Below are 16,198 nucleotides of genomic sequence, written 5' to 3'. Positions count from 1 at the left end.
GAACACTGCCAGAGCCCTGCAAAATGACCTCCAGCAGGCCACAAATGTGCATGTGTCTGCTCAAACGGTCAGAAACAGACTCCATGAGGGTGATATGAGGGCCCGACGTCCACAGGTGGGGGTTGTGCTTACAGCCCAACACCGTGCAGGACGTTTGGCATTTGCCAGAGAACACCAAGATTGGCAAATTCGCCACTGGCGCTCTGTGCTCTTCACAGATGAAAGCAGGTTCACACTGAGCACATGTGACAGACGTGACAGAGTCTTGAGACGCCGTGGAGAACGTTCTGCTGCCTGCAACATCCTCCAGCATGACCGGTTTGGCATTGGGTCAGTAATGGTGTGAGGTGGCATTTCTTTGGAGGGCCGAACAGCCCTCCATGTGCTCGCCAGAGGTAGCCTGACTGCCATTAGGTACCGAGATGAGATCCTCAGACCCCTTGTGAGACCATATGCTGGTGCGGTTGGCCCTGGGTTCCTCCTAATGCAAGACAATGCTAGACCTCATGTGGCTGGAGTGTGTCAGCAGTTCCTGCAAGACGAAGGCATTGATGCTCTGGACTGGCCCGCCCGTTCCCCAGACCTGAATCCAATTGAGCACATCTGGGACATCATGTCTCGCTCTATCCACCAACGTCACGTTGCACCACAGACTTTCCAGGAGTTGGCAGATGCTTTAGTCGAGGTCTGAGAGGAGATCCCTCAGGAGACCGTCCGCCACCTCATCAGGAGCATGCACAGGCGTTGTAGGGAGGTCATACAGGCACGTGGAGGCCACACACACTACTGAGCCTCATTTTGACTTGTTTTAAGGACATTACATCAAAGTTGGATCAGCCTGTAGTGTGTTTTTCCACTTTAATTTTGAGTGTGACTCCAAATCCAGACCTCCATGGGTTGAAAAATTTGATTTCCATTTTTTAATTTTTGTGTGATTTTGTTGTCAGCACATTCAACTATGTAAAGAACAAAGTATTTCAGAAGAATATTTAATTAATTCAGATCTAGGATGTGTTATTTTTGTGTTCCCTTTATTTTTTTGAGCAGTGTATTTTTTAACAGATTGTGTGCAGATAGGGAGAGGCTCCAATACAAAGCTCAAGAAATTCTGCTCCCTGAATCAAGTGGATCCACCAGAAAGAATAGATGGCCTGTCTTTCAGTTGGGAAGGAATTTTTCATCAAAATTTTCCTCCATTTCCCCTCATATCCTGAGTGCTCAGGAAAATGAGACAAGAGTCTCGGCCATAGCAATAGTGCTCATCTGGCCAGGAGGGCATGATCCCTCACTGGCTTCCACTTTCCAGAGGAAATTATTGGACATACAGTCCAGCCAGATCTTCTCATTCAAGCAGGTCTACAGCATCCACATCGAAGATGTTTCAGCTAACAGCCTGGAATCTGACGGTTCAGGACTGAAGAAGAGCTTTTAAGATGTGGTGGTGGAAACTTTACAGAATCCTGTTCTGTCTGAAGTCTTACACTTTTTTTTTACTGGAAGGTTTTCAGTTTGGGTTATAACCTAACACTGGGAGAGTGCATTTCACGGCTGCCACTGCTTGCATAGATAGAGCCTTCAAGCATTCTTTTTTTTTTTTTTGTTTACGTTCTTTATTCAATTTAAATTAATTGGTTAAGCCTTGTATTCCAGCCTGGGATCGGGCTGTTCTCCTGAAGAACCTGGTTGAATCTCTATTTGAGCCTCTTACAGAAGCACCACTAAGGTTTGTATCTTGGAAGGTTTTATTTCTGTTGGCCATTGCATGAGCCAAGAAAGTGTCAGACTTTGCAAGCTCTATCATGGGCCATATCTGAAAGTACATCAAGAAGACCAGATTTTAAGGTTGATGCCCTATGATGTCCTACAAAAGGTCTCATCTGACAACATTGTAAGTTAAGAAATTCATCTATCAGAATCCTCAATCAGTGGAACAAGACAAGCTTCATCTACTGGTCATTGGAGAACCAGGGTCCTTCAGGACGGCTGACCAGCTGTTTAAAAGAATTCTTAATCCAAGCAGTGTAGACTTGCTGGCTTTTATACTTCTCTATAAAGTCTGCTTCTAGATTTCAAGTACTCTAGATACCAGGTGGAGTTACAGCACACTCAACTCGGTCCAGTTAGTCGCTTGGGCAGAGAAAAGAGGAAAAAAAAAAAAAGCATTGGATCAAATATTCAGGGCCGCTACATGGTCTTCTCCATGCACCTTTACAAAACAATATAAGTTGGATGTATCTGGTGCTTGCGATTCAGCCTTTGACAGACAAGTGATTATTAAGGCTGCGATTTCAACCGCCCCCCCCCCCCCAACTTGTTTAATACTGCTGTCCAAATCCCTTTGTGTTTTGCTGCCAGAAGGACAATAAGGAAAGTCTAAACTTGCTTACCGAAATGTATCTTTCCTTGAGTCCAAAGGCAGCACAAATATCCCTCTCTGAAAAAGACATTGGGCCAGATTTATCATTACTCTGACAGCTCACTCCACTTTAACATATGGCTAAAGTCAGTTTTAGCCAAGTCAGATTTATAATCGGCCCTTTAAGACTGTAATAAATGTGGTTTGACGGTAGCAGTTTATCCGTCAGTAAGCAGCTTTACAAAAGTCGCACATCTTTACGAAAAAGTCGCACGTTTTTATGAAAAAGTCGCACGTTTTTATGAAAAAGTCGCATGTTCTATTAAAAAGTCTCATAAGATAAGCATGGTCCTCACTGGAGTGAAATTGCAACTTTTTTGCGAGTTTTTAAATAGTCCCAATAGTAAATCTGTCTAGAGATTCATTTACATAAGAAAACACGCCCACTTTCAGAAAACTGGCGAGCATAGTGCAGAGCAGAAAAAAGTCGCAAATTTGTGCGCAGTTTTAGCGTTTGGGACTTTTTTTGGGACTTTTTCACTCCATTATTCTGACCTGAGCTAATGATAAATCTGGCCCATTGTTTGGAAAAAACACATCTACCTAGTGCAGGGCTGGCCAACCTGCGGCTCTCCAGCTGTTGTAAAACTACAATTCCCACCATGCCCTGCTGTAGGCTGATAGCTGTAGGCAGTCTTTGCATGCTGGGAGTTGTAGTTTTGCAACAGCTGGAGAGCCGCAGGTTGGCCATCCCTGACCTAGTGGGTGTGCCCTCCTTTATAGGGGGGTTAATTAGTCTGATTTACTAATGATTTATCTTCTGTCCTAGATGGGAGGAGCAAGACATTAACCCTTTGTGTTGTGCTGCCTTTGGACTCAAGGAAAGATACATTTCGGTAAGCAAATTTATTCTATATCATATCTATCTGTCTATCATATACTATACATATATTTCTAATAAGACAAGTTTATACTAAGGGTACTTTCACACTAGCGTTTTTCTTTTCCAGTGTTGAGTTCCGTCACAGGAGCTCAATACCTGAAAAAAACTGATCAGTTTTATCCTAATGCATTCTGAATGGAGAGCAATCCGTTCAGGATGCATCAGTTCAGTCCCTCTTACGTTTTTTGGCCGGAGAAAATACCGCAGCATGCTGCAGTTTTCTCTCCGGCCAAAAATCCTGAACACTTGCCGGAATGCAAGTGATCCGGCATTAATTTCCATTGTATTAGTGCCGGATCCGGCATTAAGTGTTCCGGCAAAATGGATCCGGTTTTCCGGTCTGCGCATGCGCAGACCTTTAAAAATGCAAAAAAATAAACAAATACCGGATCCGTTTTTTTGGATGACACCGGAGAGACAGATCCAGTATTTCAATGCATTTGTCAGACGGATCCGCCGGATTGACGGAACTGCCTGCCGGAATCCTCTGCCGCAAGTGTGAAAGTACCCTAACAGTTGTAGACAAGCAGGTTGATTCGCCCATTTGCTCTCCCTCCTGTTCTGCACATTTCTCAGCACATAGAAGAATAGCTGCAGAATTGATTCGCTTTGATTCACTAAAGATGAGCAGCAAATTGATTTTCCCTGTGGCAGATATCAGTCATCTCCATCTACAATACACAATCTTAAATATTTGTAGCTACAAATCTTCCACTTTCAGCCATTGACCCATTATTTTGGATTTTTTTGTGACTACCAACATGGACACTGTTTCAGCTCCCACAGGGGTTGTCACCCAGCTCGCCCACGCTTCTGAACAGCATAGACATACTGAACTCAATGATACAGTAACCCAAGATTTGTGTAGGGATTTCATACATTGCAGCCCATTCAGAGAAGTTCTGAGCTCACTGCCGCCCCCACCACCACTAGTCACTGTGACGATCGGTGGATTCCTTTGGAAGTAATGGGATTTCTATAAGACTTTTTATCAGATAAACCTCAGAAGGAAAAACAGGATCCTTTTATCTGTCTGTGATCTACAGCTAAGATGCAGGCTGAATGTGACGGATGCGGGGATAGCGGTCACATCCTGAGCCTGGAGTCTGCAGGAACCCTAAGCATTTCAGGGGCAAAAGCTTCCACTTTATAACTGTGGACCAAAATGTGTTGAAAAGTCTCAAAGCACTGACTGATCTTCATTGACCAAAAACTGGACGACACCATTAAAGGGGTTATCCTATGAATAATGTAAAAATAAAAAAATAATGAAAATGAGAATCTTCTTTTTAACAACGCTAGAACCAGCCCTGTACCTCACACGGATCCAGAGATCTCCCCATCCATTGCTCCAATTGCTATGCTAGATCTATTTCAAGCTGGGAGCTTAGGGAGTGTGTCCTTCTCAGGGGGCGTGTCCTTTCCACAGCAGCTGAAAGATGTCACTGAGCATGCGCTTCCATCTCCGTGAGCAGGACAGAGAAATTTGAAAAGGGGCAAACAGCAGGTGGCGCTGTACAGATAGATTTCAGTGAATAACTCAGTGGCTATGCAAAATTTTTAATTACTTGCAATTACAAAAATATTCAGATCCAGGTGCTGTGGTTTAAAACCTTTAGAAAATTATTTGTGAGACAACCCCTTTAAGTGAGCTCATTTATAAAACCCCATGCTGCTACAGGTATTCAGGGGGAGCTGTGCCTGGACCAGTGACCGCAGTGCCTTCTGCATCCCGTATACATGTACGTAATATCCCGGTGCGTAATAAGTATATATAGAGTGCTATCCGCAGGCCAGGCTGGAGACTTTCTATCAGGATGCTGGGCCAAGTGTTCCACACTGTAATGTTTTATTACACAGCCAGTTTCTGGCACGGGAACCATCATCCTGGCTGGAAAGACACCAGATAAGACACGGACATAGCTGTGAACAGAAGGAGAACATGTTACAATTGACATTGTGTGAGCAACACAGATGATAACCGGATTCCTGCAGCTGAGCACAACAAACAGCCCCGACTGCGGCGCGTTCCGATCGTTAAGGAGTGGGGGAGGGGATGGAGCACAGAGAAAATGGAATTTCGGTAATTAGATGTAAGTCTGTAGAAGAGAAATTATGCGCTCTCTTTTTTTTTTTAATACTGTTATTTTTTCATTTTCAAAAACTTCTTGGGGGCAGCCATATTGGGGCCACTAAAGAGGGTAGACAGTTCAGCAGGTTGTGTGCTTTATGGCAGCTGCAATGAATGGGAGTCAATGGACAGAGAAATGTCATAAAATGAGAAGAAGAGATGGAGTAAGTACGGCCCCTTCTCCAGAGGGCAGGGATTGATGGGGAGGCTGCGTACAATTCTTATCTGTGGATGTAGTCTTATAGGGGTTGTTTCAGCTGGGACTAAGATATGACACTAAAAAGGCTCCGGCAGCCGGATTAACCTTATATGCTATATGCCTGGTAGGGTTCATGACGCTGACAAAAACGATACCTTTCTTTCTGCTGTCGGTAGTCCGGTGATGGAGAAAAATGAACTTTGAAAAATATGCGAATGAAGTATTCGAGCACCAGGGGGCAGGCTTATGTGGTTCGAGCACTGCTCCAGGGACGTCCCTGGTGCTCCATAATGGTGCCCCTCTGCTGTAGTTCACGCCCCCTGCCTTTAGATTGACAGCACTAGACCCTCTGGTCGAGCGTTGAGATCCTGCGCACCAATGTCCAGAACGGTGTGTGCACACATCTTCGGCTTCATTCCCGACTTGATGTATAGTGTGCATGCGCCGTCAGGTCACTCAACCCAGAAGTGACGGCGCGTGCGCACTATACGTCTTCACAAGTCGGGAATGAAGCCGAAGACGTTCTGGACACAGGTGCGCAGGCGCGTATCTCAGCACAAGACCAGAGGGTCCTGCACTGTCAATCTAAAGGCAGGGGGGGCGTGAACTACAGCAGAGGGGCATCATTATGGAGGACCAGGGGCGTCGCTGGCATAAGCCTGCCTCCTGGGGCTCGACTAGTTAATTTACAAAGTGAGTGGAGAGCAGAAAAAAATCCTTCTTGACTCCAGATGTGGCAATCGGAACAAATCTCTGATTCAATGTCCACCTTCCTTTTAAGGAGGGGCTGAGCCAAAGGGAAAAGGTGCGTAGAACAAGATTTCTCTACATTTTCATAAGTCTCAATGTGGAGATAGGTGCAGGTCCCAGAGGTGGGACCGTTTGTACCAACGTTCGTTCATGATATTTGCCCACAAATGGTGCCTTGTAAATTCACCATTACTATCCTGTCTGGCCTAGGTCCTTCTCTCTGATAGTAATGAGATGACTCTGCTCATACCACCCCAGGCTATACAGCAAAGCTGACAAGCGTGCACATAAGACAGGAATTGTGTCTGCTCTGGTGGTCAGTGTAAAAACTGCAATATTTCAGGATTTTGTAATAAAATAAATTTAAGGGATAGGACATTTAAAAAATGAGAGATCTTTATGGCACAGAGCTACAGACTCCTGTTCACATCTGACCACTGCAACAAGATGCATGTGAATCTTTATTTCTCATGATTAGGCATCTTGCACACAAACGTATTATCGTTCAGTGTCCCTTCTATTTTTTTTTTTTTGCGGACCATATACGGAACCAGTCATTTCAATGGGTCCACAAAAAAACGGAAGGTACTCCGTGTGCATTCCGTTTCCGTATTTCCGTTCCGCAAAAAAATAGAACATGTCCTATTATTGTCCACATTACAGAGAAGGATAGGACTGTTCTATTAGGGGCCAGCTGTTCCGTTCCGCAAAATACGGAATGCACTCAGATGTCATCCGTATTTTTTGCGGATCCGTTTTTTGCGTGTGCAAAAGGCCTTAAAAGAAAATCTCTACCTTTCATACAACAGACATCAGCGGAGGATCACCGGCTGACAGCCGTGGGGGTCATTTACACCTGCGCTGGTGGAGAAAGCGTCCAACCCAGTCACTCCCTTGCCACTCCCAAGTGGCGAGGACAGTGTAAAAACACCTGTTTGGCAAAATACTGTTGCACGGGCATTTAAAAAAGTCACAAAATGGGGTCTTGCATCTTTTTTTTAGGCATAGCACCTGTTGTAAATGACCCCCGGTGACTGCATGAGCTCCTGGGCCACAATGCAAAATCTGTAACAGGGCCCCCACCCTACCATGTGCTATTTATAACACCGCTGTCTTCTCATGTGGTTGTGCGGCTTATTGCCACTCTTAGGCTACTTTCACACTTGCGTTGTTGTTTTCTGGTATTGAGATCCGACAGAGTATCTTTATACCGGAAAAAAAAAAATTCCATTTAGTCCTCGTGCATTCTGAATGGAAAGAGATCAATCCGTTCAAGATGTCTTCCGTTCCGGCAGCATTCAGTTTTGTGACCGTTGCAAACTGTGGTTTTATGTCTGGTCATAAAAATGGAAAAAAACGGATCCGGCACTGAAAACAATGTAATGGTGTCAGATCCGTTTTTTTAGGAGCTGAGAAAAAACGGATCCATCACCTATTGACTTTAAATGTATTTAGTGACAGATCAATTTTTTTTTCGTTTTGATTTCAAATCACTACATCCTAAAGGAACGGAGGCATCCTGATGTGGAGAATCAAAACGGATCCGTTTAATTACGGTATTGAGATTCTCTGCCGGATCTCAATTCCCGGAATTAACAACGCAAGTGTGAAACTAGCCTAATACTTTGTGAACCTTTCTCTCTCACAATTTTCAAGAGCTGAAAATCTGTACAGACCTAGGGGGTCATTTATTAAGACCGGCGTTTTAGACACCAGTCTTAATAAGCCCTATAGCTGTTGGTGGAGCCTCTGAAGTTATGAAGAGGCGCCGGCCTCTACATAACTTCGCCGCATCCAGCGCCGGTCTAAATGTAAGACAGCTTCCCTTGCTGTCTTACATTTAGACGATTTTCTATGCCTAAAACAGGCAAAGAAAATGATGAATGAGACGGGGCTGCCAACCGTCCCCTTCCCCGCCCACGCCACACTCACTTTTTTAGACCTGGCATCAGCGGGGAAAAGTCGCAGATTGCGGTGCAGATCTGCACCAGAAAGTTATCTGCACTGATACCTTGTGGCAAACTATCAGAACAGGGGAGTAACGAGAATCCTCTTTTATTTGAAAGTAGACAAAAAAAATTCTGACCAATACCTAGGTGGACCACTAGATGGCACTAGATCTTTACGGACGTCGTATGATTTGCTGTACAGATGAGAAGAGCTCAGTTCATTCTCAAAACAGACCTTGAGACGTGTGAGTGTTGTTTAAAGGTAAGAAGCAAATTATGGACATGTCTTCATACCCCGCTGGATAAGGGAAAATAATATTTACCTTACAAATTGGAAGATTTTTTTTACATGTTTATATGAACAGTAGACCTTAGAGACCTCCAACACCCCCATTAAAGGGATTGTCTATCCTGTTAGGGAATTCTGTGTTTATAGTGGGGAGTTCTCTGTTCAAGATCCTGCAAAGGTCGTCTGGAGGACCTGTCCTGTCCTGCATTACACAGACAACCCATTTATTTGAATAGGCACTGTGTAATACCTAATTGCCCCTGTGGTGGTGCTGCAGGGAAACTGAACTCTTAACTGCCAGATCACAGATGATCTCTGAGGGTCTAAGCTGTAGAACATCTTTTGATTATCTTAGACCTCATGCACACAACCGTATTTTGGATTGGATCCGCACAATACGGAAGTGGTCCATGGGCTGTCCGTTTTTTTTTTTTTTTTGCAGACACATGGACTTCAATGGGTCTGTGGTCTGCATTTTATGGCCAAGTAAATGAAACAGTCTATCTTTATTGCAGAACAGACATACGGATGTAGACGCATTCATATGTCCGTACTGCAAAAATACAGAATGTCAGAAAAATGCAGACCCGTGTGCTGTCTGCAAAAAAAAAAATGCACATGGCACGCGGAGCGCATCCGTATTTTGCTGATACGAGATCTGCAGATGACGAAACAGACCGGGTCTTGGGGTCTTACTGTCAAGGGTCCCTTCTAAAAAGTAGGGATTATCCAAAGCAGAGAACCCCCATGACACCCCTGCTCAACAAATAGAAGGATATATCATACATTTTTGGATATTTTCTATATAATAATCATGTGACTGTATGTAATGAAAGTCTGTATTTTATGTTGGGTTCTAACCTGGTGAATCGGACCTCACAGATATTACACATATATGGCTTCTCTCCTGTGTGCGTCCTCATGTGTCTTGGAAGTTTTCCAGCTCCCATGATGACTTTATGACAGATTGGACATTGTTGGGAAGCCTTTGGCTTTATTTTTCTCTCTTCTTCCAAAGGCCATGGTGGGAACATACCCAAGTGAGCAGCGCTAAGAAAACTAAGGTAAGCACTGTAGTCCATTTCTGCCTTGATCTGCCCAAAGTGTTTGGAGGAATGGTCCAGGATTGTGTCTTTGAAGAAATCAGTGGGAAAGGGCAGAGCAGGTATCTCATCGGTCTCCTCCTCCTTAATTTTTTTATCTTTGATGACAAGATTTAGAGGTCCGATATCGACCTGCTGCTCTTGGAGTTGGGAAAAGGCTGTCAGATCTCCATTCCAAAGCTGTGGAAAGAAGCCTGGAAGAAAATGTGAAATGGTTGGTCTTTTGTCCGACAAGGTGTTTTTGGGATGGGAGTCTTCACTTAACAAAGACTCGATGGAGAAGTCCTTGACAGCACTTTGGTGGCCAGAAGAATTATGAGTGGAAGAGTATTGGGTTGGTAAGTCCTTTTGAGATCCATGGTAGGTCTCTTCTGGATGGTCAGATGCAGAAGGGCTTTGGTGACAGCTGCTTTCCTGAATATCAATTTGGTTCTCCTGGTTGACAAAGTCTTTTGTGTCTTCTTCATCCTCATCATCATCTTCATCATCATCTTCTTCCTTCTCCTCCTCTTCCTCTTCCCCTTCTCTTGGTGCCTCCAGGATTTCCAGGCAGACATTGATGATACACTGGATCTCCAACATCTCAGCTGCGTCCAGGATATGTCTGACATTGGACGTGGTGATCGTTAGCGTGGATGTGTAAGCAAATTCCAATATGGCAGAAAATGCATCTGGTTTAACAAAGTCAATCTCATAAATGTATGGCTGGTCAACCACTGATGCAGTGGTGAAAAGCTTCTTGAAATATTTGCTGCAGGCTGCTAGAACGGATCGGTGCGTCCGGTACTCTTGGTCCTGGATGATAAGGATGACATCACAGAGGAAGCCATCATGTCGCTGTTGATTGAGTCCACATAGGATGTCACTGCTGTGATTAGGAAATGGAATACCAATCAGATCTTCCTCACCACTTGCCATGTTCTCATGAGTGATCCTACAATAAAGAGAATTTGAGATCAGTATAGGAAGTATACAGGAAAAACCCTTTTAGATATCAGAATGTATTAAATCAATTTGCAGCTATTGGACGTGTTGCTGGTTGCTGAGGGAGCCCAAAGACCCTTCTACTACAGTGGAAGACACCAGTATTGTATATGGCACATGGTAGGTGGTGGTCGTATTACAAATTTCGCATTAGAGCCCAAGAGCTTCAAATAGACATGGTCAATATCAGCCTCCATTCCATTACAGAATTCCAATTCAAAGGCCTCATGCGCACGATCGTGCCGTTTTTTGCAGTCCGCAAACCGCGGATCCGCAAAAAACGAAAGCCGCCTGTGTGCCTTCCGCAATTTGCGGAACTGAACGGGCGGCCCATTGTAGAAATGCCTATTATTGTCCTCAAAACTGACAAGAATAGGACCGGTTATATTTTTGCGGGGCTACATAACGGAGCAACGGATGCGGACAGCACACGGAGTGTTGTCTGCATCTTTTGCGGCCCCACTGATGTGAATGGGTCCGCACCCGAGCGCAAAAACTGCGGCTCGGATGCGGACCCGAACAACGGTCGTGTGCATGAGTCCAAAATCACATGGCAAACCTCATGAATTGACTGGAAACCAAAATATTAAACCTCTTGAACATATATGATTAGGAAAATCTGGAAATACTCTTGCCACAATGGCAGCAACACCAGAGACAAGGGAGTTAAATCCTGTCACTTGCTGTCACTTCAGTGCATGGCAGCTGAAGACTCTGTATGAGAGACTAAAGATTAAAACAGTTTCCTAGTATTCGAAAAACATGGTTGCAAAAGCAGTGCCACAGCTGTTCATGGGTCGTGTCTGGCATTGCAGGTTAGTCCCATTGTAGTGAATAGGGCAGAGCTGCAATAATACATATAATCTGTGGAGAAGTGTAGTGGTGTTTTTGAATGAAAGCAGCCATGTTTTATGTTTCTAATCTTGGACAACCACCGAAAACGGTGTCCTCAGTCTCTGGCTTTTAAACATTAAGAATCAGCTGTTATACTCCTCCTCTAGCAGATTAATCATTTACAAGCAGCTGTATCCTCCTCCTCTGGCAGATTAACCTTTTATACCCAGATGTATTCTACTCCTCTACCAGATTAACCATTTACAAGCAGATGTACCCCTCCTCTAGCAGATTAACCATTTACAATCAGATGCATCCTCCGCCTCTAGCAGATTAACCATTTACAAGCAGCTGTATTCTCCTCCTCTAGCAGATTACCTATTTACAAGCAGTGGTATCCTCCTCTTCTAGCAGATTAACCATTTACAAACAGCTGGATCCTCCTCCTCTAGCAGATTAACCATTTACAAGGAGCTGTATCCTCCTCTTCTAGCAGATTAACCATTTACAGGCACCTGTATACTCATCCTCTAGCAGATTAACCATTTACAAGCAGCTGTATTCTCCTCCTCTAGCAGATTACCTATTTACAAGCAGTGGTATCCTCCTCTTCTAGCAGATTAACCATTTACAAACAGCTGGATCCTCCTCCTCCTCTAGCAGATTAACCATTTACAAGCATCTGGATCCTCCTCCTCTAGCAGATTACCCATTTACAAGGAGCTGGATCCTCCTCTTCTAGCAGATTAACCATTTACAGGCACCTGTATACTCATCCTCTAGCAGATTAACCATTTACAGGCACCTGTATACTCATCCTCTAGCAGATTAGCCATTTACAAACAGCTGGATCCTCCTCCTCTAGCAGATTAACCATTTACAAACAGCTGGATCCTCCTCCTCCTCCTCCTCTAGCAGATTAACCATTTACAAGCATCTGGATCCTCCTCCTCTAGCAGATTAACCATTTACAAGCATCTGGATCCTCCTCCTCTAGCAGATTAACCATTTACAGGCACCTGTATCCTCCTCCTCTAGCAGATTAACTCATTTACAAGCAGATGTATCCTTTTCCTCTACCAGTTTAGCTAAATATGTGTAGTTTTGCCACAGTTTGTTAATTATGGACCTCTCTGCCAGGAGGGGGTACAGGGGCAATGTTTACTATTGGCATGCCTTGCAGATGACCTGTTTTTCATAGGATTATCCTGCAAAACTGCCTTCAAAGAGTCAGGGTTTATATATCCCAATAAAGGCTTTTCTGAAATGTTTTGTGGGTGTTAAGTAAATCGGTTGTGGGGCTTAAATACTCCACAAATGGGAGTTCAAATGTTTGGGTGTTGTCTCTTAGAATGAAGCTGTACCCTTAATGGTAGGTAATCTCCCAGGCTAGCAGTGTTCGTCCCCAGTTGCAGTATGGAACCTGTTTTCTAAGTTTTGGAGCTCGCTCCTTGACCTGGCTACTATTTCTTCAGGCCTGATGTGTTATTATTTGCAATTACAGCCACTCATTTCTGTGCGCCCGTCATATAAACCGTTTTAATTGGGCTGCAATACCAGATCATCTTCCCATGACAACCTCCTCCTGCAGATGAAGCTACGCCGGGACACGATGATGTTAGTCTGGCATCACGCAGATGTCCTTTCCCAACAGGACTTGGTGTACCATGACCTCATGCCTTGTGTAGTCATTTATTAAGGCGCAGCTCCACCCACTCTGTTGGATGTTCAAAGAATTTTCAATCATTTTTAATAATTATACCACTTTTTTCATTTTAAAGTGTGTTTTCACCCAAAACACAAAACTATTTAAAAATCTAATAATTTGGTGATTATATTTTATTTTCTTGCCCTACTATATTTGCAACAGGAAGTGCAGCCATATTGGATGCCAGTATTGAATGAGCTTCTCAGAAATAGATTGTCAAAATGTTTTATTAATAATGGTGACAACGCTGTTCAAAAGTGACAACCAATATGGCTGCACTTCCTGTTGTCACTTTTACAAAAAATTATCTCTTTATAATCCTTAAAGGGGATGTTCATCTTTTGGAGGTTGTTCAACAGACCCTCCTCCCCCTCCATGGCCTCATACCTACCTGCTCACGCCGCTGGGTTGCAGCTCCTTTGCCTCCCCGCCGCAGTGCTTGGGTCCCCTGCTGTCAACATCCGATGATCTGCCCCCCTTGCATCTCATGACCAACTGACATGATGCAAACGGGCAGGTCGCCACTGCAGCCAATCACTGGCTGCAGTGGCTTTAAACCAGATGTTGATAGCGGGAGAGCCAAGTGCTGCAGTGGAGGCAGAAGAGTGAAGGAGCCGAGATCCAGTGGCGGGGAGCGGGTAAGTATGCTTCAATCACACATCCGACCATGAAGGGGGTCTGCCAAAAGACCCTTAAAAGCTGGACAAACCCTTTAAAAGTAGGAAAGACTGATTTAAAGGGGTATTTTGCTTTCAAGAAATAAAGCTTTACCATTGTTTAATATACTGTCAATATCAGTTCCTTAAGATCTCTGCTTGCTGTAAGTGAATGTAATTTTCCTTGCTTGTTTTCAGTGAATAAAAAGACGATCACACAGGTGCACTGCTCATTAAAGTACGGATATCAGGCATGTGTCTTGAAATGAACTGTGCACCTGTGTGTCCCTCTTTGCTTGCTGTAAGTGAATGGAATATTAACATGCCTGTATTCAGTGAATAAAATGTGGATGATCACACAGGTGCACAGCTCACTAAAGTACGGATATCAGACATGTGTCTTGAAACGAAACCGTGCACCTGTATGTCCATCTCTGCTTGCTGTAAGTGAATGTAATTTTTCCATGCCTGTTTTCCGTGATAAAAAGCAGATTACCACACAGGTGCACGTCTCATTACAGTACGGATATCAGACATGTGAAACGAACCGCGCGCCTGTGTGTCCATCATGTGACCAGGACAGATCTATGTCTGCTGGAAGTCAACAGGTGTGTACCCCGATGTACACTGCTCGTGCAATACCTCATAACTAATATTCTATCCAGAGCAGACACTAAATCATGGCGGAGGGGATGGACGCCTGGTCTGACACTGCTACATCCCTATTCCTTTCCTATTGAATGTGTTTTTCATTCCTGGTGCTTTGTGATAGAGGCAACTTTAAGTTGCATGGTGGAATTTACACGCTGCGCTGGCTTCCTCTTTCTTCATGGAAGATCAATGCATACATGGGACCTTGTCCTGATCTCTGTCCATCTCCCACCCCCAGACAGCAACACCAACATGATTAGCGTGTGGGAGCAGGAAGCCTGGGGCCATGGGAAAAGGGATGTGTAAATATTACCCTCCAGCTGCTGGGGGGGCTACCTACATCCAAGAGTCACTGAGGACCCTGATTCTTCTCTGCAGGGACATTTAACCCTCTAGATGATCATTTTCCCATCATGTATTGCTGACATAAGCTATCACTAAAATGTCAGGTCTACATGTACTATTTAATGCTGCGCCACCGGGGGGCGACTGAGAGCAGCTGATGGGAATTAATTATACAGCAGGGCAACAGAGAGCAGCTGCCGGTAATAATTTACAGTAAGGTGGGCTGATTTTTAACGTGGATCCCACAATTAAATCAGGAGTTTCTACTCTGTCTAATAGATGAGGATCTCATGAAGAGGACCCTCACTTAATGACTTCCATATTTCCAAAAAGGGTGCATGGGTGCAGTACCACAGAAGGGGTATTGCAAAGGATTAATTGGTGTAATGTCATATTATTTAGTTAAATGTTGTGATGTGTTATGTTTTGCCATTTAGTATACAATGTATAAACAAATAATGGCTAGCATCATGGCTCACTCTGTTAGGTTGTCAGGGTGATTTACCTGGGTCTGCACCTTGATTGGTTAGTTAGTCTAATTTAAGTTGCAGAACAGTGAAGACTTACATGTGAAAGCTCCTCAGAGCAAGGCCTAAGTACAGAGACTCTCCACCTCTGACACTTCAACAGCCAAGGAAGCATCTTTGCTACCAGAGTTCTCCAGGGAGAAGGAGATTAGAAGGTCTAGAACCCACAAGGCTGTGCATTGGACTGAGACACAAGGTATTGTGCATGTCTATGGCAGAAAGACCTTACTGCTGTGGAAAAGAATATTGCTAAGGCATCTCCCATACTTTGAGACAGATTTGCCACGTGTTTTCTAAGTTCTGCACCTCTCAATCCGGGAATTGCAAAAGCGTTTAACAAGAACCTCATTGCATGCCTGTGGTCCTGTCGACATACTTTAGAGAGAGAGAGAGAAAAGGAGTACTACAACCTATATTTTGGATGCTGTGCATGTGCTGTTATTGGGAAAGGATTGCACTGTGATATGCTTTGGAACTGTGCCTTGTTAGTGCCGGATGTACTACTACTCCCATTCTGCAGTTTAGTAAAGAAAGACTGCCTGACTGACTCCACCATTCTCTGGCATTTTTACCTGCTATCCTGCCTTGCACCCAAAAACCTTCTGTGGGAGTGCCACAGGGGAAAAGGGTGTGCCAGGGAAAGCCGGAAGGAGAGATTGCCACTGTGAGTGCTATGACCACCAATAACTACCACTCTCATCCTCCCCCACCCCCCTGTGGGTCGCTGCATGGGTCCCGATGGGACAAGCCATCATGGATTTAATTTTAGTTTC

General features: G+C 44.3%; 1 protein-coding gene across 5 annotated transcripts in view; it reads right to left on the bottom strand.

Moving 5' to 3' along the window:
* The window catches only part of ZBTB7C (zinc finger and BTB domain containing 7C), a 218,625-nt gene that overhangs the window by 9,205 nt on the left and 193,222 nt on the right, over nt 1-16,198 (bottom strand). For all 5 annotated transcript variants that reach the window (XM_040421121.1, XM_040421120.1, XM_040421116.1 and 2 more), the window contains exon 2: nt 9,479-10,654. In XM_040421121.1, coding sequence (XP_040277055.1) covers nt 9,479-10,638 — 1,160 coding nt within the window. In that variant the 5' untranslated portion in view covers nt 10,639-10,654. The remainder of the gene's footprint in view (nt 1-9,478; nt 10,655-16,198) is intronic.

This window comes from Bufo bufo, chromosome 2 (assembly GCF_905171765.1).
Source record: "Bufo bufo chromosome 2, aBufBuf1.1, whole genome shotgun sequence".
Lineage (NCBI taxonomy): Eukaryota > Metazoa > Chordata > Amphibia > Anura > Bufonidae > Bufo > Bufo bufo.
This window is presented reverse-complemented; position numbering and strand designations above follow the sequence as displayed.